The sequence below is a fragment of the Sinocyclocheilus grahami genome, unplaced genomic scaffold, assembly GCF_001515645.1.
Source record: "Sinocyclocheilus grahami isolate Dianchi unplaced genomic scaffold, SAMN03320097.WGS_v1.1 scaffold44.1, whole genome shotgun sequence".
NCBI classification, from domain to species: Eukaryota; Metazoa; Chordata; class Actinopteri; order Cypriniformes; family Cyprinidae; genus Sinocyclocheilus; species Sinocyclocheilus grahami.
In genome coordinates, this window is record NW_015505223.1 from 2,321,021 (window position 1) to 2,347,798 (window position 26,778).

General features: G+C 36.1%; 2 protein-coding genes and 1 pseudogene across 3 annotated transcripts in view; 1 reads left to right on the forward strand and 2 right to left on the reverse strand.

The window, feature by feature from the left end:
• Positions 1-1,206: 1,206 nt before the first annotated feature.
• LOC107582472 (epithelial membrane protein 3-like) lies at positions 1,207-6,770 on the reverse strand. The gene is made up of 6 exons (XM_016268315.1): positions 6,738-6,770; positions 5,365-5,539; positions 3,335-3,423; positions 2,756-2,858; positions 1,923-2,063; positions 1,207-1,766 (listed from the first exon to the last, which is right to left on the reverse strand). The coding sequence occupies exons 2-6, from the start codon at positions 5,507-5,509 to the stop codon at positions 1,591-1,593; spliced, it is 654 nt and encodes a 217-aa protein (XP_016123801.1). The 5' UTR covers positions 5,510-5,539; positions 6,738-6,770; the 3' UTR covers positions 1,207-1,590.
• A 53-nt stretch (positions 6,771-6,823) lies between these two features.
• LOC107582446 (centrosome-associated protein CEP250-like) lies at positions 6,824-14,854 on the forward strand (annotated as a pseudogene).
• Positions 14,855-17,137: 2,283 nt separating this feature from the next.
• LOC107582410 (zinc finger protein 362-like) overlaps positions 17,138-26,778 on the reverse strand; it is a 12,636-nt gene continuing 2,995 nt past the window's right edge. For both annotated transcript variants that reach the window (XM_016268248.1, XM_016268249.1), the window contains exons 2-9: positions 24,212-24,275; positions 23,022-23,271; positions 22,818-22,943; positions 21,817-22,162; positions 20,754-20,978; positions 20,118-20,196; positions 19,504-19,662; positions 17,138-18,180 (exon numbers count right to left, since the gene is read on the reverse strand). In XM_016268248.1, coding sequence (XP_016123734.1) covers positions 18,064-18,180; positions 19,504-19,662; positions 20,118-20,196; positions 20,754-20,978; positions 21,817-22,162; positions 22,818-22,943; positions 23,022-23,271; positions 24,212-24,274 — 1,365 coding nt within the window. In that variant the 5' untranslated portion in view covers position 24,275 and the 3' untranslated portion in view covers positions 17,138-18,063. The remainder of the gene's footprint in view (positions 18,181-19,503; positions 19,663-20,117; positions 20,197-20,753; positions 20,979-21,816; positions 22,163-22,817; positions 22,944-23,021; positions 23,272-24,211; positions 24,276-26,778) is intronic.

A 26,778-nucleotide genomic window follows, 5' to 3' on the forward strand; every position in this document is an offset into this window, starting at 1 on the left:
AATGGGATGTTGTCATGCTAATAAGTCAACCAAACCGTCGATGATACAAATTTATTAGAGCAGTTTGAATTGAATATTTAAAGTATTTAAATTAGCTGTTCAGATTGTTAGTAAGTAACAACTGTTTTTACTGATTCAATCTCATTACTATGTAAACCACTTAAAGAGCACCATGACTCACTCGATACCAGACCAGTTCCTAGTGGACACTTGTTGATCCTACTTAAGCGCCAGCATTTTTGTGGTACGATTGTTCTTTTCTGTTTATTCATAGTTGCACTGAAATATTTTTCTTAGAGAAGTTTACTCTAACCTAAAACATCATAACTACTGTAGTCATCATTCAAATATTTTATTTATAGAGTTTGCATACATAAAAACATAATAATACAAAGACACGTGCACATATTCAATATTGGGGAAAAAGGACGGGTTTAAAGTTTCCAGTTTTGGGAGTTTTTTTTTTACACACCAGTTTTTTTTTTTTTAAGCATAAAGTAACAGTTCACCCAAAAATGAAAATTAGCTGAAAATTTGTTTTCTTCATGGGAACAGATTTGGAGAAATGTAGCACTGCATCACTTGCTCACCAGTGGATGCTCTGCAGTGAATGGGTGCCGTCAGAATGAGAGTCCAAACAGCTGATAAAAACATCACAATAATCCACAAGTAATCCACACCACTCCAGTCCATCAAGTAACATCTTGTGAAGCGAAATGCTGCTTGTTTACAAATCCATGTTTAGGGCATTTTAATTTTAAAGGGGTCATGAACAGGTTTTTTAAAAATTATTTTATACTGTTGTCTGAGGTCCACTTATGACGTTCGCATGGTTTTTACATTCAAAAGCATTACTTCTGGACAAAATATCCATCCGTAATCCATAATAACACTCCTTCCAGTGAAATAGTCCATCCCCTGTTGTCCTCTCATGTCAAAATCAGCCCACATATTTGTTTAGAGTTGTTTTGGCTTGTAAACGGTGCTTGATCTGTGCAACTTTATGGATAGAGGACTCGTATTTTAGCCATAAGTAACAGTTTAAAGTTAAAAACGTCTTAATGATTGATTTGTTTCACAGCTTTTGGCTTCACAAGCCATTAACTGATGGACTGGAGTGGTGTGGATTACTTGTGGATTATTATGATATTTTTATCAGCTGTTTGGACTCTCATTCTGACGGCACCCATTCACTGCAGAAGATCCATTGGTCAGCGAGTGATGCAATGCTACATTTCTCCAAATCTGTTCAGATGAACTCAGGTATGCCTTGGATATCCTGTGGGTGAGTAAATTTTCAGCAAATTTTCTTTTAACAAGCATTTTGCATCAAAATCCCACTTGATTGTCAGCATCAAATTTAGAACAGCAGTTTCCCCACTATGGGAAAATACAGCAAGTTTTGTTGCAACTCCACTAAAGCAGCAAAGCAGGTGTTGGGAGTTGGGTCCTAAAAAACTGTAATGATAATAATAAATAACAATAAGCCATATCATAAACTGGCTTGCCTAAAAACAGCCATAAGCATATACGGTATAATCTCACAGCAGACTAAACTACTAAAGTACATGTGTGGGGTCAAGCAGAAAATCAGGCCCGTTTGCGCAGATGCACATAAAGTGCTCCACTGACGAGTAAAAGGGGCACGCACACCCACGCTAGAATGTAACAGTAGCCGAAACGACCCATTTCCAGTTCACGAGCATCTTGAAGAATCTCCCTCCTTTGAAAGGTGTAGATAAGAACAGCCACAAACGCTGCGAAACCTGCGAGTGTGAACGGAGCAAATGGGATGAGAATAAAAAGTGACCACAAGGGGGCAGCACATCTGGTGTTGGAAAGGGAGTGGGATTATGCTATGAACTTTCTGCCTACCTACATATCCAAATAAATAAATAAATACAAGATTATAGTTTATATACCTGCAAATAGTTGACACAGGCCAGTGAAGTAGAAAAGTCCTCCTTTGGACATGGTGAAGAGCTGTCCGAGGAACACCATGAAGGAGATGGAAGAGAGCACCACAGACAAGATCATGAGGGCCTGGACCGACTGCAGCCATTCTGAGAGAGAAAATCACACACAAATACAAAGAGTTACTTACTTTCAACAGATGCTTATAGTCTGCATCATATTTGCCTGAAAGAAATCCAATACTTGTTTTGTACTAATTTTGGGTGCAGATTCCAAAAAATAGTGCCTGTTTTACTAAACACGTTACACTTTCTCACAAAATATGATGCATTTCATAGCATTTTTGCATTTACAACCATTTGTAAGGTGAAGTCGTCTTGTATTGTCACTTAATCAGCAGAAAAACTGCCATAAAGACATGATTCCTGTCTTCATCCGAGCCAGATTACAACTATTTATTCAATTTTAATCAGATTTTCACATGTATGAATGATTCTGAAGACATTATTTTATGCCTAATCCTGATTTCATCTTTTTCCACTTCTTTGCAGATTGTAATTCTGAATTCTTCTTTTTGTGATTCAATTTTGAATTCTTCTTTTTGTAACTTTTGACTGCTTTTGTTAATCTGGCAAGTGCATTAAAGCTGATACATATAAATAATTTAAAAGAAAATGTATTGATATTTTTTAAATCAGCATCATCAAATTAGGTAATATTAGGCCTTTTTTTTGCAGTTTTATGAACACCCACCAGTTCTCATGGACTGTCATAATTAAATCCAGTGATTATAATAATCCATAGATTATTTAAAATCTGTTTATGAGTGTAAGTTACCCACCGCTCTCGCTGGCAGAAGCACATAACCAGGTTTCCGTGGTGTTTTCATAGACGCACTTATACCAGAGATCTGTGTTCTCTATGTCTCCCCAAGACCACCAAGACTAGAAAAAGATCATAATAATAAGACGACATAAAAAATAAAAAAAACATAAGGAGTTTCACAGGTCAGTACAAAATCAATGCAAAAGAAAGTGTAAAAACAACACTAAAACACAATAATAAAAGTGTATAATGAAAGAAAAGTGTATAACAGAACATGAAAAATATATAAATGAAAAAATAAATTACAAACAAATATGCTAACTTAAACGTAATGAAGATGCTTTTTAAAAATGTGAACTCTCAAAATTCTGTTTCACCTGATCTCCAATTATTTACACTACAGTATGCATTAAAACATATTTACTGTAGTAAATATTTAGAATCCAGCCTACAATTTTGAACATATTTTGTTAGACACACATGCACGACCTCTGAACTCTATGCATTAGCTCATGGGGCAGATGTTTCTTTATTGTAATAGCTATAGGCAAGATACATTTTACAGCAGTGATTGTGCAAGTGAATTATGACTAACCTTCTCCATGGTGGCAATGAAAAGCATGGCCAGGGTGACCAGATGCAGAACAGTCACAAACATCAACAGGAACGCCATTTTGGTGGATCCTGCATGCAGAATAAAAGTTTCTGGTTGAGAACTTTCCTCTCACAAAGAAAAACGAAGGAATCATTTGGGATTTAATCAGTGTGTCTGAAAAGCCTCTGATGTGTCCGGCGTTAAGGATCTCTGTGTAAAGCAGTTTGTGTCTGATCTCCAGATTTGAATGAAACTAAACGAACACAATGGCACAGATCTCCTGTTTCTATCTCATGTGAATATACACCTCCTATTCACACAATACCGTTCAAAAGTTTGAGACTGGTCTTTTTTTTTTAATGTTAAGTCTTTAATGCTCACCAAGGCTGCATTTATTTGATTGAAAAATACAGTAAAAACCGTAAACATTATTTACAATTTCAAATAACTGTTTTCTATGTGAATATATGTTAAAATGTCATTTATTCCTGTGATGCAAATCTGAATTGTCAGCATCATTACTCCAGTCTTTTCAGTGTCACATGATCTTCAGAAATCATTCTAATATGCTGATTTACTGCTCAAGAAACATTTCTGATTATTATCAGTGTTGAAAACAGTTGTGCAGCTTCATATCCCTGTTCCATAAACTGCGATATGTTTTGTTTTTCAGGATTCTCTGAATAGAAAAAACAGCATTCATTTGAAATGAAAATCTTCTGTAACATTAAAAATGTCTTTACTGTCACCTTTGATCAGTTTAATGCATCCTTGCTGAATAAAAGTGTTAATTCCTTTAAAGAAAATCTTACTGACCCCAAAACTTTTGAACGCTACTGTATATGATTCCAAATGTACAGAGGGTCTCCAGAAATATTCATGTTTACTTCATCAAAATGATGCCTTTTGCTGACAGCATCTTTTCCAGGAAAAAATGTTGGACTTACGTGTGAACTTTGATTCAAGCGCTGTAATAATACTTCACTGGAATCATACCTATAAATGAGTTTTTACCTCACTGCTAGACGGTTTTCCATCATCACATTTCCAAGACGCAAAACATGGCTACACCACAAACCTTCCATGACTTTTCTGTCCATAAGATGAATGGAGACTTCTGGTTGAAATCAACAAAACATCCATTCATAAATAAGGACTGTGTGATGGATCTGGATAGGGAAGGAAGATTGGGAACGACATAAGCAGATCCCGAGATTCCACACCCTCTCTGTCACAACAGTGCAGTGAAAATAACTCTCGCGGGGCATGTGAGAATCTTTTTCCAAACCAGAGACCAAGAGGCCCTTTGTGGTGGCCGTAAGATTACGCATTTAGTCAACATTCCCCAACTCTGGTTTTCATTAAATCGGCCCCCACTTCTCCATGTTTACCTGCAGGAGCTGCTCGTTATGTGTTCCTGGCACACATTCAGACAGTTATTTCGCTTTAGTCGCTCTGTGTGCCATTCAAGACTTTACCAAGATGCTCTTTACTCTGTAAACACAGTTCAGCTGTACTCCCTGCTCATAAAAGTACATAGATCTTACAGCAATGTCGGAACGGACATGAGGTTAATGATCACAGTTTTGTGAGAATGATTCCATAATCTTATAGTCTGTTTGGTTGCATCTTATTTCTACTTCTCTCTTAAGGTTTCTAAGAATTTTCATTATGTATATATGACTAAAGAGAACATAAATAGTTTGACTCTTAATAATAATAAAGGTTCTTCCGTGGTTCTTAAGTTCAGCACTTTTTGCATATGGACATTCTTTAGTCGTTGTTTTTTTATTCTTGATGTGACTCTGTAGGTTCTGTAGCATATCGTTATAGTCTCACTCTCATACATTAATAAAGTAAAAATGAAGACCGTCTGGGTTCTTCATGCACCAGTACATCCATAGCTTTCTGAAGAACTTTTATAGGCACTTTAAAGATTCTTCTATGGCTGTAAAACTCGTCTAAAATGATTATTTATATTATTAGGAGTGGAAATACTTTGTTGTTGAAGAAGTCAAAATGCTGCTTACCTTGTGTACTCGTACCAACAGATCTTCTGAAAACTTTGGTCTGAAGTTCTGTGTTGCTCTCCTTGTCTTCAGCTGGTCTCCTCCCCTCTTCTCCACACACACTCACTCTCTCCACAGACTCCCACGTTTGGAGGAAAGAATGCATGCTCGGTCAGAGGAGGAGTTTCCTTCACAGCTCCAGAAAAACTCTGGGTTAGTTTCTACAAACTAAAAATGGGTTCGAGTTTGTGTCCGCCCAAACCCAGAGAGAGTCTGTTACATAATTACACAACAGTCCATGCATTGATGTTCTGATATGGTAGATTCGGCAATAAATAAAATTTATATTAATTATATATTTTAAAAATGTATATTTTATATAAATTTTATATTTAAATTGTATATAATTAAATTATATATATATATATATATAAGCCTAAACATAAGATAAGATAAAATGCTATGTTTACTGTTATTTAACTGTTATTCTATCTTCTTCAAGGATTTTTTTCAGTTTTATGATTATATTCATATCTGTTCATGGATAGCCAGGTGCTGTAGTTTAGGCAATTAGAAAACTCCTACATGGAGCAATCTGGCAAATCATTTCCTGTGGGAGGAAACACAGACCACCCAGAGAAACATCAGTTTACACCCATAAATCCCCAGTGAAGTGATTTAATCTTCCGTTCCAAAAATGAATCTTTCCGCTTACCAAAATAAACTTTTTATCTAGCTCTGTTCATTCAAATGGTTAGTTTCAATGTGTGAAATTGATGCATGAGGAAGGGGATCTAAAGAAGCTAGTTTAATTCAGCATTTTACATGTATGTGCTCTTATCTGGGTCATTGCATGAAAAGGGTGTCCCTCGTGAATATCAAATAATGCTTTATCAAGTTTGATAGAATGTTTAAAACCTTTAAGAAATGTACTTAAAATCACTTTTTCAAAGTGCAAAAGGCACCCGTTTCGTGTAATGAACCTTAAAAGGCTACGCGTTTCCTATTACGGGGTTCTTTTGCAGGAACCTACCCCTCACAGGAGACTTTCTGCATTTTTAGATTTTCAAAAAACTTAATTCTGTATGATTTATACGCTTTTGTACCCATCCCCACCGTGACACGAGTCCCCATGAGTCTGTGGGATTTTAATGGTTTAATCAAAAACATATCTAAGTAAATTCCATTTTTATGAATAGATTCCGGGATTCCGTCCCCATTTTCTACATCGCCCTACTTTTGATAAGAAGCACGTTCAACGCGGATGCACAAACGGCTGTCATGGTAATGAACACCACAGCAACCACTTGCGCGTCAGCATTGAACGCGCATCTCGCATATAAAAAGCATTTTAGGGGGCCCTTGGCTTTTGGGGGCCCAAGGCGGCCGCCTACCTTTGCCTAATGGTTAAGTCCGCCTCTGTATATACATCTGTATGTTCATCTCCTTATCTGTTTGGGATGGACAGATGTTGCAGGACATGGATCAGTGGCTGCAGGAGGAAGGGTTGGACTCCTCGGCCTCCAGCAATGAGCGTCTGTCTCTGCTGTGGCAGCTTTACAGGAGCAGCGAAAGTACCGTGAGACCCCTTAACCAGCAGATACAAGATCTGCAGAAGGAACGTGCTGCTGAGATTGAAAAGGTGAGTACGGCCAAAGAAAAAAAAACCCTGGAGACTCATCGTTTGGTCCCCTGCATTTCGTTTCAGATCCATATGAGTGCCTTTTTGACTGTGGAACACAATAGGAGATGGGGGGTTTTTTTGAAAAAAAGGAAACTTGCAGTCTTGTTATTTTACATTGTCTGTATGTTGTCAGGTTCAGCAATATGTTAATCAAATTAAGAGTCTCACAAAGACCCGAGACTCTGTGGCTTTACATCTCGAGCAAGAAAACAAAACGCTCCATGCTTCTCTGGATGACATCCACTGTCAACAAGGTGCGTTTCTATCTGTTCTGTCCTCTATCAGACTAGCTCTTCGCCACTCATGATATTTGAATTGATGCATACAGAGGAGTGAGATCTCGGAGATGTTACTTCAGGAAGGTCTGGCTGATATTATTCCCATCAGCCTGAGTGAACAGGTGGCATACCTCCTCGCAGACAGAGCCTCCCTGCTGGAGAAAATACAAAGCCAGGAGAATGTGGATCAGGATCCTGATGTCATAAGGAGGAAACGTCGAAGGATTGTAGAGAGAATGTGGTCAAAGTAAGAGAATCGGTTCTCAGGTTTTGACTTACTATATGTCAAGTCAAATGTATTTATACAGCCATTTTCACAATACACATTGTTTCAAAGCAGCTTCACAGACAATCACATTCATATTTTAATATCTTGATGCCTTACAGTCACATTTAGCAGATTAGAGCAGAATGATAATATATTTTGCAACAATATAATCAATCAAGCAGTCGATATATATATATATATATATATATATATATATATATATATATATATATATATGGAGCTAAACTCTGCAGGACACCGGCCCTCCAGGACCGAGTTTGGGCAACCCTGATATATAGCGTGAGTATACTGTGTAGCAGATGAACTTATATATCCTTATATTACTTATATAAAAATGAAAACTATAATATATTGCACATAGTTTTCACTTTTGATGATATAACAATGTTCCTGAGCTAATTCTTGTTTTTTTGTTGTTTAAGTGCAGAACTTCAGATTAGAGACTTAATAAATGTACAATAATGAACATTTATGAATGAACAATAAATAAAAAGCTCATCTTTCCACAAGGTGGCACCACCACACATTCAGAGTCCTTTGAAGAGGCTTCTAGGGCTCAGAAAGGCTGCTCAGAGTAAACAGAAATTACTGCCTGTATGTTTATGACAGTTAACCTGATGCTTGTCATTGAAATGCTCAACAAAAAGCAAGAGGAGATATTTTAGAGGCATTAATATCACGTCTCATTTCAGGTGGATTCCAGCAATCCTGCTTGTTTAATTTACACAAGGACCATTTTTACTAACCTTTAAAAAGTCGTTTTTTCTTGTGAATGTTTTATTTTCCACAAGCATGCAAGTTGAGGATTTCTTAAAGCAGCGTGCTTCCTGTCATGCTCATGCCTACAAAGCATGCTTTGGTTCATTAAATACACAAAATGTCCACTGTTAAATGGTTTTACATGAGTTTCTGTGTTTGTAGCAGGCGGTCGACCTGCAGTTCAGTAGGGACGACATGCTGAAGGGATGGACGTTGCAGGAACTGGAGCGAGATGTAGAAGAGGCCTCTGCTCGACTTGCCATGGCCCACAAGGAGATCCGCAGACTCACGGATGAGCTGGAGTCTGCTCACCTGACCCAAAAGGCTTATGGTAAATCACTTCACTGGTCTCACATCTGGGATAACAAGAAGGGACACACTCATGAACATACTGAGATCAAAATCATGCTTTTGTCTTAGAACCAGAGCTGCAAGAAGCTCAAATGGAAGTCGAGCACCTCCGTCACGAAGTGGAGAAACTGAAACGCTGTGGTATAACTTATTTAACATTTCTCTTTCTTTTGCATCATATAGATAACCTCTCAGCTGAACCAACTTACAGTTTGACTTTTTTTTTTGTTAGATGAAAGATTTTTTTTTCTTTTTAGAAGTTGCTGAATTGCGAAAAACAAGAGATAAATGAGAAACAGGAAGAAGAGCTATGCCACCTTAGAGAGACGGTGAAGAGGCTACAGGCGGAGCATGTGCATTTGCTTGAAATGGTAAGATAATCATGGAAAAAGATTAATAATTATTCTAGAAGAGTGATGTTCAAAGGTTTGGGGTCAGTAAGATATATATATATATATATGTATATACAGTGGGGAAAAAAAGTATTTAGTCAGCCACCAATTGTGCAAGTTCTCCCACTTAAAAAGATGAGAGAGGCCTGTAATTTTCATCATAGGTATACCTCAACTATGAGAGACAAAATGAGAAAAAAAATCCAGAAAATCACATTTGATGAAAATTACAGGCCTCTCTTAAGTGGGTAAGTGGGAGAACTTGCACAATTGGTTCTGACTAAATACTTTTTTGCCCCACTGTATGTATATGTATGTGTATATATATATATATATTATTAATTTAAAGGAACTTAACCTAAATTAATAAAAAATGACAGTAAAGACATATAATGTTACAACGGACTTCTTTTTTTAAATAAATGCAGTTATTTTGAACTTTCCAGTCATCTAATAATCGTAAAAAAAGTTTCATGGTTAAGCAGCAAGTCAGCATATTAGATGTCTGAAGGATCGTGTGACACTGAAGACTGGAGGAATGATGCTGAAAATTCAGCTTTGCATCACAGGAATAAATTAGATTTTAAAATAAATAGAAAACAGTTTTTTTTTTAATTGCAATAATATTTCACAATATTACTGCTTTTGAATTTTAACATCAAATAATTGCAGCCCTGATGAGCATAAGAAATTCCTTGAGCATATGTATAATATTATTTGAATATTATTTTGCATTAACAGACAGAAGGCTCTGACAGCACTGTCACTCCATCCAAAGGCAAGAAGCCACAGGAAGCGGATATCCATCAAGGGTTCGGCCTCACTTTGACTTTATATCATAGAAAGCAGATAAACATTTGTACACTAATGGACCTTGTTTATATTTAATTCAACACACTGTTCTCTCAATCATTCAGCTGAGAAATCACTGAAAATTGACCATTGAAGAAAGCTCAAGCTGTTGGTTCCAAATCATGGACTTTTCAAGAATCAACACAAGCACAAACTGTTCTTGCAGGTGTCTTGACGAGATGCAGGAGAGGTTGCACATGCTGCGAGATCTGACGCAGGTAACGCTGAAGCTGCGGACGAATGTGAAGAGCAGAAGAGAGATGTCTGAAGGATCGTGTGACACTGAAGACTGGAGGAATGATGCTGAAAATTCAGCTTTGCATCACAGGAATAAATTAGATTTTAAAATAAATAGAAAAGTTTTTTTTTTTAATTGCAATAATATTTCACAATATTACTGCTTTTGAATTTTAACATCAAATAATTGCAGCCCTGATGAGCATAAGAAATTCCTTGAGCATATGTATAATATTATTTGAATATTATTTTGCATTAACAGACAGAAGGCTCTGACAGCACTGTCACTCCATCCAAAGGCAAGAAGCCACAGGAAGCGGATATCCATCAAGGGTTCGGCCTCACTTTGACTTTATATCATAGAAAGCAGATAAACATTTGTACACTAATGGACCTTGTTTATATTTAATTCAACATACTGTTCTCTCAATCATTCAGCTGAGAAATCACTGAAAATTGACCACTGAAGAAAGCTCAGGCTGTTGGTTCCAAATCATGGACTTTTCAAGAATCAACACAAGCACAAACTGTTCTTGCAGGTGTCTTGACGAGATGCAGGAGAGGTTGCACATGCTGCGAGATCTGACGCAGGTAACGCTGAAGCTGCGGACGAATGTGAAGAGCAGAAGAGGATGGAGGCAGAGCAGTTGGTGCGAGACTCTGAGTACCGGCAACATGTCATTAGTGCCGGTACGCACAAAAAAGTGCAGGTACTCTAAAGGCTAAAATATAGTGCTAAAATATTCAAGATTTTTATTTGTCACATACATGGTTATATAGAGAATATATGACCAGCAGTGAAATGTAAGTCAGGTTGGCTCCATGGACAGTGCAATTATTAAAGAATACAAACACAAGAAAATTATACATAAATATAGGTATGGAAAAAGTAAGATAAGAATAAAATAAAATGCGCTGGACAGTATACTGTAGACTTAATAAATATTAAGATGAGTAGGAATGTACAAGAGAAGGATGTGCAAACAGGTTGTACAGGGTAGTTACATAGCAGCAATAGGGGTAAAAAAGTAAATAAATAAAATATTACAGAAATTGCTGTGTGCAAGTGACAATGTCAGTATATTAAGTGTCTTACTGATAATTATATATAAAATATATACTGCGTACCGGCCCACTTCAAGCACTGCTAGTTATGCTAAGGGACTAAATAACGGAGGATAACATTTGCCAGCTGAAGCTTGCCCTTCAAGAGGAGCAGCAGAAGACTAGGCAGCTGTCTGACCATGCAGATGGAAATTGACCAGGCCAAAGCTTTGGTCCAGGTGAACAAACCACTATTCTGACACAGGGTTTCCCAAAACCTTTGGGGTTTGAAAAATTAATAATTCATTAAATTGAAGATAAAATAAACAATTGAATGGGGCTGCACAATGAATCAAAAAAAGAAAAATCGCAATATAGCTTAGTGTGATTATCAAATTGAAGGCTGGGATTTAAATAAGCACAACATGTGTGAAGCTTTGATGCAGTGTTTCTCAGCATCTCAAAGTGGCTCATTTAGCAGAAAATGCTTCTCACAAACTCCATTGTTTTGTATGTGCTGAGCTTAATGTGCATTTTAAAAGCAGAACGTGCACTTGGTTCACTTTATTTACTCATTTGCATAATTCCAAACATTTCTGCGGACAGAAGTTCACAAACTTTCACTAGGATTCCAACAAAATAAAAGCTTTTAATAAAAGGTTTTGAAATGTGAAACGCTTAAGGGTTTAAATGTTTGATAGTGAGGAATTTTGACTGGTAATTTAAAAGGGTCATATGATGCGATTTCAAGTTTTCCTTTCTCTTTGGAGTGTTTACAAGCTGTTCGTGAATAGATACGATCCCTGAAGTTGCAAAGACTAAAGTTTCAAACCTAAAGAGATATTCTTTATAAAAGTGGACTCGTCCACGCTCTCCTAAAACGCCTCGTTTAAACACGCCCCCACATGTCTATGTCACGATGTGGGAAGATTTGCATAACGCCGCCCAAATGTTCACGCAAAGAAAGCGTAACTGATTCTTGCTGTAGTATTGTTGCCGCCGCCATGTTGTGAAGACGTTGTGTGTGAACTTCTTTGTTTGGCCTTCCTAAAGAGGACAGGACTAGAAATCAGTGGTTAAGTTGTATTTACCAAACTGTTCCAGAACCGTTCAAACCAAATATTCAGATGTGTCCAGCGCATTTTACGAAGGACTGTTTCCTGAACCTGTGAGAGTATAGCCTAAAATGCCGGCTGTTTCTATAAAGTGGGGCAATTCCAACTTTGCAAGGACAGGCTGGCGCTTCTGACTCACAGCCTGTAAGTACGTTTTCATATTTAAAGGATTTGCCACTTACGATTCAAACGTGAGTTTTGGGCAGTGTAGAGTAGCGCTTGTTGTTTGTCGTTTCTCCGATCACAAATGCAGACATGGTTTTATGTTTACGCGGCGCGATGCTACGCAAAGTGTAAAAAGTTGTCTCGTCGCTCCGGCCTGACAGGGCATCATCACAGTATGGTGAGGGGCGTAACATTTCCCGTCTCACGCTTGAGGATTTTTAGCAGCATCATATGACCCCTTTAAGACATAAATATTGGTATTGTAGTGTAAAATAATATTTTATATAATTATTCTTTTGTAATTATCAAATTTTTATTTTATAGTACAACTGTAATCTACCTCTGATATACAGTCAAACCAAAATTTATTCAGACACCTTCAACATTTCACACAATTATCTCAGTTTATTCGCTATAGTTTAGAAAATGGTAATAAAATATGACAAGAACTCAAGAGTTAAACTGTGTCAGAACAAATTTCATATTGATAATGTTAGATAACACTTAAAAAACATGGTCAGGTCAAAGTGTCTGAATATTTTTGGTCCCAAATTTTAATGGTAGTCCACTGTATGAAGAATTTTTGGGTGTAATATGTCAGCTTACTTTATTTTGCACCTTCAATTACATAAATGAACTATAGTGTCCTGCACCCACTAGTAAAAAAATATATCAAAACTTATATCTGGTGTCTGAATAATTTTTGGTTTGACTGTATATTTGTCATAATTTTTATAGTTAAAAATAATAAAAATATTGATAATAAACATCCTGAAATATCTCTCTGCAGCAGCAATATGAGATGTTTCCATATGAGATGAAATGCCATATCGCTGAGAGAAGGTACAGAGGTCCAGGGTTATTATAGTTAATGAAAACTAAAACCATAAAAAGAAGAAAAAAAATGTTACCCTTAAACTATTAAGGCAACATTTCTCTTTTAATTTAGTTGAACTTGATGTACTAAAATAACTAAAACTGAAATAAAAATGAATAAAAACTATATAGACATATACATATATATATAACTAATAAAAATGACAAAAGACAAAAAACTTAAAACTATATAGATATATATATATATATATAACTAATAAAAATGACAAAAGACAAAAAACTATATTAGTATTTCTAGATTAGTCTCTTATTTTAGTCTCTTACTAAAATAACACTGCAGAGTTCCGAGGGAACACTAAAGAATTGAAAACGCTTACTTGAGTGATTAAAAGTAACAAGTTTGGAAGAGATTCTTCATTATTTCCTCTATTTTGTTTTCCAGTAAATACAACGACAAGCGAATCCACTACAAAAACAAGCTGAGCCGGGCCAGAGGGGTTTACCTGAGAGAGACGGGGTGGCGTGACAAAAAATTAAAGATTTTTATTGTGGGGAAACAGGAGGAAAAGGTACAGTAACATGGCAGGCGGGGTAAAAATATTAAAAAGCGTGTCACCTTTAAATGATGATGATGCCTGCTCCTCATCAGACGGCACAGATGATGAAGACAGTCACATCTGAAAATGAGAGTCTGCTTCAGAAGAACAGCGAGCTTCTTTTACAGCTGCATGACTTTGAAGAGGCACAGAAAAATGCTTCGGATGTGATTTCCACCATGCAGATGAGGTACTTTTAGTTGTAAATGTACACTACCGTTGTAAAATGCTTGGGGTCAGTTTGATTTTTAAAACAGAAATAATTTTTTTAAAATCTTTTATTCAAAAGATTTCTAACAAATGCTGTTCTTTTGAACTTTCTATTCATCAAAGAACCCTAAAAACAATAGTATCTTAGCAGCAAAAATTATTTCTTGAGCAGCATATCAGGATATTAGAGTGATTTGTGAAGGATCATGTGACACTGAAGACTGGAGTAACAATGCTGAAAATTCAACTTTGCATCATAGTAATAAATTGCATTTGAAAATATATTCACATGGAAAAATATAATATTGCACAAATAAATGCAGCTTTTGTGAGCATAAACCTCTTTCAAAAAAATTCTTACTGACCTTTTGACCAGTAGTTTCCTTTTTGCAATCCATCCATCGATCAAAACTGCATTGTTTAACTTCCTCAGGATACATTTGCTTGAAGAAGAAAATATTCATCTAAAGCGGACAACAGCACAGATGTCGGAGCGCATCGAATGCCTGACGATACTGGCCGAGACCAACTGCGATGCAAGTACAATCCTTGAACAAGTACATTGCTTTAGATCTAATTTTCAGCTTTACGAATTGAGAATGCTGATAGTTTAGGTGATCTTTGTTCACATTCTACTGCAGGAAGTCACTGCCGAGAGTCGTGCCATAGAGGGCCAAGAAAAAAACTACTCTTCCTACATAAATATCTTCAGCTTTCTTTCCAGTGCAAATTCAATTATTTTTGTAAACCTAAATATTTCTAAATAAAGGTCTCATCCCATTGTTTTGTCTATGTAATCTACAAAAAAACTAATTTTCCTCATGTGAGAACATAACTGACATAATGACGGGGCAGTGAGTCAATAACAAGAAAATGCTCCCTTATGTGCCGTCTTCAAGTCCCCCTTCACTGGCACAAAACCAGAAATGTGTTGCTTTTAACTCATTATAATGAATATCATTTAGCATTATTCTTTTTTTTATTAGTCATTTTTCAACAAAAGGGGGGAAAAATGGTGCAAAAGTTGAAGTCACTGGCTTACCTAATAGTATATGAGCAGGATTTCACAAACAGGAAGTGTGGACTGCTCTAATCCGGCAGAAGTTCGCTTCTTTGGTTACTTGCCATAATGCGGACAGCTTCATTTGAACGAATAGTTCACCCAAAAATTTTTAAATTGCTGAAAATGTACTCTCCCTCAGGCCATCCAAGCTGTAGACGTAGTTTGTTTCTTCATGGAAAAAGATTTTGGAGAAATGTAGCATTCCATCACTTGCTCACTAATGGATCCTCTGCAGTGAATGGGTGCCGTCTGAATGAGAGTCCAAACAGCTGATAAAAACATCACAATAATCCACACCACTCCAGTCCATCAGTTAATGTCTTGTGAAGCCAAAAACTGTGTGTTTGAAAGAAACAAATCCATCATTAACATCACTTCTGTCCCAAATACAGGTCTAACAGCTTGATCTGTGCAGATTTCTCCCGATTCAGACCCAACATTGTTATGGATTATATATATTTTATCTGGAAGCAATGGTTTAAGGTTAAAACACTGTAATGATGAATTTGTTTCATACAAACAAAAAAGCTTTTGGCTTCACAAGACATTAACTGATGGACTGGAGTGGTGTGGATTATTGTGATGTTTTCATCAGCTGTTTGGACTCTCATTCTGACGGCACCCATTCACTGCAGAGCATCCATTGCTGAGCAAGTGATGTCATGCTACATTTCTCCAAATCTGATGAAGAAACAAACTCATCTACATCTTGGATGGCCTGAGGGGGGAGTACATTTTCATCAAATCTTCATTTTTGGATGAAGTATTACATTGAACTGACACAATGAACATTTTTCAACATGCAGGTCTGAATAGCATCAATGCATTTACATAATACTCACTTTTAAAAAGAAGGTAAATGTAGTTTGAGTAGCCCAGCATGTATAATCATATAATGAGCACACAGACTGATACAGAATTTTCAACTTTATTAATTTGCTTACTTTTACAAAGTTCGTTTCCTCTCCATGTCTTGACGTTGCATGTAGCAGCCAAGGTAAATCTTATAGAGTACCACAATTCAAGACAATTAAAAAGGTATATTTTATAATAACTAGACATTGTAGTCATTTTATATAAACTGGTTAACACTTAAGTACTGTATAGTTTATTTACAGCATGTTCATGCTAGGAAATAAAATTACATAAAAGTACTGAGTACACAAGTTAACACCAATATGGTATAAAATATATATATATATAGAAAATGTGATGGTAAACAACTAGTGATAAAATGGTTAAGGCTTAAAATGTGTAAAATTAACATGTTAGTCGTTAATATTTCAACATGATAATAAGTATAAACATGTATAATGAGCCAAGGAGGTATTCTAGACATCGATACAGCTACACGAATCTCATGGGCAACTCTACAGCTTTTTTCCCCCAAAATTGTTCTCTGGCTGAATCTCACAAGAACATGTCCAGGTTATACATTTCACCCCAAAATCAAAAGAAAAAATGCAAAAAAAAAAATGTTTTGAACAAAAGAAAATGAAGACAATTTGTAGGACCAGTAAGTTTTTTTATTTGCATTTTCATGACAATTAAGGAAATGTTCCATAAAATTCACCTAAACCTATACACACACATACATATATATATATATATATATATTTATGTTCGGGTACATTTTATGGAACATTTACCATTATATATATGTGTGAGTGTGTATATATATATATATATATATATATATATATATAAATGTGTGTGAAATAAATTTAAAAAATCACATTACTGTAATACAGTAATAAAAACTGGACATTATATTATAATATTAATACCAATATTAAAATAAAAACAAAGTATAGTATTTTTATGAGACATTTATACAATTTATGAGACATTCAATTTAAATACTAAAGGGGCAGGATGAAAATAATGCCTCTTTTGCAAAAAGAAAAAAAAAATCATAATCTTCATTTTCTTTTATGCAAAATATAGTAATCTGGACATTTCCTGACAGTTTTCACTCATCTAGAATGTCAAATGCATGCTGACATCTGTAACATATGAATCGTCGCAGGTTTAAGTGTAATTTTTAAATGTTATACATGTCTATTCTGAAACATCAGAATCTTTTGCCATTTTCATATTCCATTTTTGGCACCAGACGTCAAAAATTTGTGAAGCACTAAGGGATCAATCTCGCAAAACATCTAAATGTGCTGATTTGTCTATAAAGTCAGATTTATAACAGTCCTCTTGAGGAGTTAACTTTAATGCTAAAGCTATTTTCATTTCGATGTCCGATTTCCCTACAAGCAAGGAAATGTTTTAATAAATGAAATGAAAACATTTTATGATTGACATTATCAAAACACAAGACCATTGGTCTCTAAACCAACTCTGAGTTGCCCAAAAGAAAGGGATATTTTTCCCAGCCAGCATAGAAAAATATGAGAGGAGGTACTGGACTTGGTCCAAGCTTAAAACATACAACGTATGTCCTGTGATTTTATAATGCATAATACCTACAGTCCCAAACGCTTAGCTGCCAAAAGCAATGCCTTTATTGACATAACAGACCAGAAACTTTTAAAGCCAAAACTGTGTGGCCTGAAAGTGCTGTGAAACCATCTTTGGATTTCCCGATTATTCCCTCTCAACTCAACGACGAGTTGGACAAGAGGAATGTGTGTAATAGAAACTGGCCAAACCGCTGCTGTGTTTTGAGCCTCTATCCACACAAACTGATACATGTCGGAATGTTCTCAAAAACTAAAACAAACTAGCAAACACACAAAAAAATAAATGTCAAACCACCGAGAATGGGCGATTTTGCTTGCTTATGCCAAGATTGGGAACTGACCGACCGACCGCGGACTGGTCCAGGACCAGGGTCTCAGATGAGGGAAATGCGAACGGGAACGCTGGCCGAGTCGATCCTTTGCGGCGAGTGTTGACTCACCAGATGTTCTACCACCATGTGCTTAGACATGTGTTTCATAAGGTAGGTTTCCTGGAAAGAGGCATTGTACGACATATTAGATGTTCATGAATCAAGGAGAAGAAGAAAAAAAGATTGCATAGTGCTAGAAACGGTATGAACATGTGGACTAAATCATAAAACAATTGACTTTTTTTTTTTAGGGCATGTCAGAAAAGATCAAAATGTGGTACTATTATGGACATTTAAAATAAACTATATATAAATATTGAAATAAATCACTAAATATTTAAAATAAAAATTCTAAAACTAATTTGTCACTTATTTTATATATTTTGCCATTTTAATAATGGTTAAAATAGTGGCGCATGGAAGAAATACCACATCCCAGTGGTTCTCAAACTGTGGTACTCAGGGCTATAGTTTACTAAAACTAAAAACAAATAACAAAACTATACAGACATTAAAAAACAAAACCTAATAAAAATGATAAAAACAGACAACCCAAAAAAAAAACAATTACAACTTTAACAAAAATTAAAATGGAAAATATAAAAAAATTCAAATTCAAACAAATAATTCAACTACTAATAAAAAATATAATAGCATTTCTATAATACAGTATCTCAGTTATACTAAAATAACACTGGTGGTACGATTTTGAAAAAAAAAAAAAACTATAAATAAACAAAAAAAAATGTAAATAATTGTAATTTTATTTTCAATTGCTTTTTCATTAAAAAAGTATATAATATAATAATAATAATAATGTGATATTAATATGAAATATGACAATACATATATATCAGAATCAAGATTTTTAAATATAGATGAATTGCATTTCTTAGGTATTGTAACTGGTAACCATTTCTTTTCTTACACCCTTTTTTAAATTGTTCTTTTTGAAAAAAATTACTTTTCTAGGCAAAATTGTTTTTGCCTATAGGTTTATTATTTTATTTTAAATAATCTTACAGTGTGTACATTTTTATATAATTTTTCTCAGGGGCCATTTACACGACCCCCTTTGAAAAAAAAAAAAGGGGGGGGGAATTTCAACTTCAAAAACTTTTGAAAAGTGCAAGTTTTCGAAAATGATACCGTTATTGTCTCCGTGTAAACTACATAAACACAAATTTGTGATTAATACAGTGTTTTTAGTCGGATCCGTGTGAACGGGGATCATTTTGACAATGTTGTCTGTATGTAAAAAATGCAAAGGAACAACTTTCCCATTTTAACCACATTTTAAGGTATTATGCATTACTGTAAGGCCATAAATACTGCATGCATGTTCATTATAAAAAAATCAGCAAAACTCTGATCATAAATGTTTTGGATTTTGCATGTCACACAAGACGGTGGAGTCAGGATGATGAATGCTGTAGTACTTACTGAGGTGTAGGCTCGACCACACATGCTGCAGCAAAATGCCTTGGCGTTTTTGATTGCGTGAGCAGACAAGTGGATTTGGAGGGAGGCGGAGTCCGAGTAAGTGCGGTAACAGTTGGAGCACTTGTAAGGCTTGTCTTTATTATGTGATCTCTGGTGAGACTGCAGCGAGTAAAGAAACACAAAGCTCTCGTTACACACAAACACACGCTCACACACTCACCAAGACAGATTACATCAGTGCTAATATATGTACAGTTAACAGATGAGGTGACTGCTCAGAAATCTGGCCTGTATATGTATGTATGTATATATATATAGTATATAGGTATATAGATAGATAGAGATATAACCTTTTTTTCTTTCAGCAAGCAACATCTCAAATTAAGATATATATATATATATATATATATATACACACACATAAACATACACATACATAAAATATTATATATATATATATATATTAAATAAAATAAAAATATATCATATACGTGTGTGTGGGTGTCTTAATAAAACTAATAAAAATGACAGAAACAAACAAAAACATTACTAAAAGGAATACTGTTTCATGAAATATGTGAACAACTACAAAAGAAGAGATATTTGGGTCTTACTTGCAGATTGGAGAGCTGTGTGAAGGCCTTTTCACAGCCTGGTTGGAGACATTTATATGGCCGATCACCTGTGTGGATTCTGTAGAATGCAAAAAACGCAAGCAAAATGTGATGACAAATGTGACCCTGGAGCACAAAAGCAGTCTGAAGTCGCTGGGGTATATTTGTAGTAATAGCCAAAAATACATTGTATGGGTCAAAATTATCGATTTTTCTTTTATGCCAAAAATCATTAGGACATTAAGTAAAGATCATGTTCCTTGAAGATATTTTGTAAATTTCCTACCGTAAATATATCAAAACTTAATTTTTGATTAGTAATATGCATTGCTAAGAACTTCATTTGGACAACTTTAAAGATGATTTTCTCAATATTTTGATTTTTTTGCACCCTCAGATTCCAGATTTTCAAATATTTGTATCTCGGCCAAATATTGTTCTATCCTAACAAACCATACATCAATGGAAAGCTTATTTATTCAGCTTTCAGATGATGTATATATCTCAATTTCGAAAAATTGACCCTTATGACTGGTTTTTGTGGTCCAGGGTCACAAATATCAAAACTTGAAGGTCATTGAGTCCGTCTGAGCTCTTCAAATCAAACACGTGCACAAGCTGAGGCTGAAGAGTTACCTGGTGTGCTGCTGTAAGTGTGAGAGCTGGCGGAAGGACTTCTCGCAGTAGGAGCAGTGATACGGCTTCACTCCCAGGTGAATGCGCAGGTGTTGGGACAGGTAGGACGCGTTGGCGAAGGACTTGGTGCAGTGAGGGCACTTGTGAGGCTTTGCTTCCGTGTGGGACTTGGAGTGTATCTGCATGTCTGACTTGGAGAAGAACGTCAGCGGACACACTTTACATCTGCAAGATGAAATGCAAATAATCTTTAGTATTTTTTTTCAAAAACACGGGATCTGGAATATAGACTATGTGGCCAGTAAAATCTTCAAATGGTATGAAAGCAATTTAGATGACACATACGGCAGTTTGGAGCCAAATAAAACACAGTGAAAACACACTTGCAGGAGAAGGGAATTCAATTTGGGTTTGGACCAAGAAATCTAACCAAGAGGAGACACATGACAACTAATATTGAAATATTTACATTTATGGCTGTATGATTAATCAAAATAAATGGAAATTGCCACATGGATTTTCTTTGTTGGCTTTTCTAGATTTTTATTTTACATTGAAATCAGCAATATTCTAAATTTTGTTTAATATTTTTCATTAATAATGATAAATAATGAATATTACTATTATTACTAATATTAGAATTTTTCTGATATTTACATTAAAAAAAACTTACAAAAATTTTTGGCCAAATTAACCCCCCCCCCCAAAACATATTACATCAGCAATATTTCAAATTTCGTTTAATATTTTTATTTAGTAGTAGTAGTAGTAGTAGTAATAATAATAGTAATAGCTAGCTATTGCAATTTTTAACAAAAAAACAATAGCAATTACATTTTTCCCAAATCATGCAGCCCTATTTACATCTATGCATTTGGAAGATGCTTTTATCCAAAGTGACTTACATTGCATTCAAATTATAAAATTTATCAGTTAATGCATCAAACCTATGACTTAGGTGTTGCAAGAGGCATGCTCTACTGTTTATACGCAAATCACACTATACTTATATGCAAACAGTCATTTGTTTTATTTAGTAATAATGATAATAATAAAGTTGTACCTGTAGGTTTTGCCCTCTTTGGCAGTGATGCTGACAGTTGATTGGTCGGCTCCAGAAGCCAGGATTGGGTAGGGAACGACAAAGAGCGGCCCAGATGGGTTTTCAGCTTTGATCTTTTTGCGACCTCGTCCTATGCTCTTCGGAGGAGGACCCAGCAGTCCTGCCAGTCCTCCGCTGTTTTTGATTACGTCCATGCCCGGCCCGCAGGACAGTCCTGAGATGAGGTTTGGGGAAGGTGCGCCGCTCTGACGTGTCTGACTGCTGGTGGTTGGAGTGGTCAGGGTGGTCGGCGTCACGCTCTCTGATGTGTTGTGGTTGGCAATTCGAGAAGACGTCAGTGACAGTCCTGAAAATGAACATTTCTTTATGCAAAAGCTCACCCAAAAATGAAAATGTATACTAGATGAGATTGTTTCTTCATGGGAACAGATTTGGAGAAATTCAGCATTGCATCACTTGCTCACCAGTGGATCCTCTGCAGTGAATGGGTGCCGTCAGAATGAGAGTCCAAACAGCTGATAAAAACATCTCAATAATCCACACTAATGGTTTGCTTGTAAACGGTGCTTGATCTGTGCATATTTCTTTTCCACTGGAGGAAGCTTTATTATGGATTATGGACTCATAATTTGGCCAGAAGCAACAGTCTATAGTTAAAACATCTTAATGATGGATTTGTTTCTTACAAAGCAGCAGCTTTTGGCTTCACAAGACATTAACTGATGGACTGGAGTGGTGTGGATTACTTGTGGATTATTGTGATGTTTTTATCAGCTGTTTGGACTCTCATTCTGACGGCACCCATTCACTGCAGAGGATCCATTAGTGAGCAAGTAATGCTACATTTCTCCAAATCTAGAACTCATCTACATCTTGGATGGCCTGAGGCGGGTGAGTAAATTTTCAGCAGATTTTCATTCATGGATGAACTGTTCCTTTAATGTATATCGCAGTAAAAACACAATTGCACAAAACAATAACAGCAGTTTGCATTCACATACCTGACAGATGATTCGCTCTGGATGGCTGGTCTATGATTTGCCGCAAATGCCAGTCTTCCCACAATCCTCTTGCTTTAATAGCGGTTTTATCGTCCAGATTCAAGTTTACGTCACCCAGAATACGACCTGCCCACATTATGTGCACAATTAGCATTAAGCGTGTGTCTCAGTGAGCAGATTTGTGCCATGCAATGGAGAATGTACCTGCGACGGAGCTGGAGGCGGGTCGTGCGTGTAGGGCGATGTCGGCCTGGGTGGTGCTGTGAGCGTGGAGTCCCGGCATCTGCTGCAGCTTGGGCGTTGATATATTGTGCTGCCCACCTTCTGTCACCGTGGGCTGTCCGAGCAGTAAGGGCTGCTGGGAAGGGACAGAAGTGGGCGGCAGGTGTGGAGGTCTGATTTTCTCCGCCATGAGCTGTTCTTTGATCTTGTTGATCAGCATGAGGTTATCCAACTGGGGAAAAAAGGGGGGAAAAGTGAGATTAGAACAAGCAGATGGTTCAAATCCTCCTGGTTCTGAACTTCTGACATGAGGACAAGAACATGCGTTTAATCCTGTAAAGCCTGACATGTGAAACAAGTCAGAGAAATCGGATTTTGTGAAATGGAAACGTTCAGATTAAATATATATATATATATTTTTTAATGGCATATGTTTTTCTTTTATTTGTTTGTTTTCTCATATTAGATGCATTAGGCTTTTATGGCTCACATCGTATGATATAGTGAGAATATGCAGCTCATGCTCAAGGAGGAAAAACAAGTTTTCAGAGGCTCAAACTGAGCAAAAATATGCTATTTGTTTCAGTTGCTGATATTAATATGGCCAAAAAGTAAGATGACATTCTGATAGCTTGTCATGTAAATCAATGAGACATTTATAACAGTATAACATACTACTTAAATAAAATGATATAAATATCAGTTGGCACACTATATCTCCAATAATATGAAATTTAAATGCTTAGTAAAGCTCTGTAGTTTCTGAACATATAATGCAATGCAATACAATGTTGATTGAGAGATGAACAAATAAACATTTCTCAAAAGCCTGATGATCAGATTTGATACTCATTTGAACATGTTTTTCAAAAAAAAAAATGATGTATGGATAATCAAGTAAACCTAAATTCCTTCAGTCCATTAAGTGCTCATCTTGAAATATTACTAACAATATTAAAGTTATTATAATGTTTACTTTGTTACACTCTAAACTTTAGCATGTTGGTGCCCTTATCTGCTACTTAAGACAACTAGTAAACAATAAAGACTTAATTGTCTAGACAAAGATTAAGCCTAGTGCTGAACTTAAGTAATTTAGTGATTCTGTTACTATTAGATAAAAGACAAGGATTAATGAAGTATGCCCATTGATGCATGTTAGTTTTTCTTACCTGACCAGGAATAGAAGGTGGAGGAGGCCAGAAGTATGGATTATTAAATCGAGGTTCTGCCATTCTGAAACACACACACACACAGTCATGCTTGATTAATGATGCTTTATTTTTACATCATGCATTGTTCTTTTAGATGACTTTTATGTGACCGATTCGAGGCTGAGAACAAACCAAATGGATCTTTTCGGGATTGCATATTTAATTGGAATTACTTGTTGATGAGAGATTCAAAGATGAAGACAATAATGACAGACAATGACTCAAAGTTTTGGGGGGAAAAAGATGCAGCAGGATCTGAAGGTCGCAGTGTTTGACAAGGAAACACAAACCGCACAAAGGTAACATCCTTTAAAAATCACACTATGGCTGCTTGGTGGTTCACAAAAATGTGCAATTTCTCACTGAAGGCTCTCGGCTCATATGCAGCTGAATGAGAGTGAGGCGGCTGAAATAAATTGGCAAACTATACTGCGTAGATTAGATATGACCTCCCATGATTATTTATTGATTAGAAATGCGGATCTAACCCAAGATGATGACATAAATTAAAACTTGGTGTAATGCATTAGTTAAGAAACGACATTAACAACCCATTTAACTTCCATAAAGTGACATATTTAAGAGCAAAACAGGATATTCAAGAAAATACTCAAGGATATTAAAAAAGCAAAAAAAAGTTCACCCCAAAAATTTCTCATCCAAAATGTAGATGAGTTTGTTTCTTTATTGGAACAGATTTGAAGAAATGTAGCATTCTATCACTTGCTGACCAATGGATGCTCTGCAGTGAATGGGTGCCGTCAGAATGAGAGTGGTGTGGATCATACTTGTGGATCATTGTGATATAAAAATATCACAATGATCCACAAGTAATCCACACCACTCCAGTCCATCAATTATCATTAATAAGCTGTGTGTTTGTAAGAAACATCCATTATTAAGATGTTTTTAACTTTGAACCATTGCTTCTGGCTAATATATGAGTCCTATATCTATAATGATGCTTTCTGAAAAAAATCTCATCTGAATCAGGAGAAAAATATGCACAGGTCAAGCACTGTTTACAAGAGAAAACAGTCTAAAACAAGCTCTAAACAAATATGTGGTGGATTTTGAAGTGAGAGGCGATGGACTTTTACACTGGAGGAAGCATTATCATGCATTATGGACTGATATTTTGTCCAGAAGCAACGGTTAGCAATCTCATTTATAGTTTGGATGGTCTGAGGGCGAGTACATTTTCAGCAAATGTTCATTTTTGTGTAAATTTTAACGGAGCCGTTTTCTTTAAAATAACATACACTTATGAATCATTAATAATATAGCCAGGAAAGTATATTAAGGACATTCTAGGATTAATTCTTAAAGAATGGATCACTGGGATCATGTACGGCTTTGTGTACCAAGTTACAAGTAAAGCTTCATCATAGTGACACTGCCATTGTTCAGAGGCTTTTGCTGTTGGCTTAGGACTTGCACTAATACTCGAGTTAATTGCAGACTGTGTCTTTAAAAGCATCAGCACATTACTTAGTATTTGTGACATTTGCTGTGACGTCAAATTACGTTGGTCATAGCACAAAGCTTATAAGCAGAAAGCATGATTTAAAAACAATGCTGATTGCAAAGTCACAAAGAGACAATATTTGAGTATTTGAATGTTGAAACCTAAAAATGTCAAATGCATATGTAAATGTGGCAGATTCATATGGAAAAGTGAAAACTCTACCCCACAGTTTTAGCAGGAATTGTAACAGAAACCCTTTCAGCATCATTAAGGAAATATTCAGCAGGGTCTGGGCTCATATATTTGGACATATCGCTTTTATTATTTTTGGCTCTCTTAAATGAATTTCTCTTCAAGGGCCCTTAGTCAAACACTCTCAAGACCCATAAGCACTGCCAAAACATTCATAGCACAGTGTCACGGATATAATGCAAGAAAATGATACACCTAAAGTAATCAGACCGTATGGAAACGTTTCTAAAGATACAGAGTTCCAAAACCGAGCAGGTAAAGGTTAGAAGGGTGGAAAGATGAATGTCACGGTCCTGTTTGTTCAATACAACCACTTCAAGGAATCCTTTCCTGCTGCATTCTGGTCATTTTGACCCGGAAAGAATCTTCTTTTTCCTGTAAATGCTGGTTAAAGGGGTCATATGATGCGATTTCAAGTTTTCCTTTCTCTTTGGAGTGTTACAAGCTGATTGTGCATAGATAAGATCCCTGAAGTTGCAAAGACTAAAGTCTCAAACCCAAAGAGATATTCTTTATCAAAGTTAAGACTCTGCCACGCCCCCCTAATACGACTCGTTCTAACATGCCCCCACATGTCTACCTCACTATGTGGAAATATTAGCATAATGCGCCCAAATGTTCACGCAAAGAAAGAAGGCGTGGTTTCAGTAACCGCAGTTAGTGTTGAAGCAGCATGTCAGGGAGACGCTGTGTGTTTCTAGGCGAAAGCAAAAGCACTTTATTTGGCCTTCCGGAAGTAGATGCATTTAGGAATCTTTAAGATTACTTACAACAGAACAGCAATGCATTTTATGGACGACCGTTT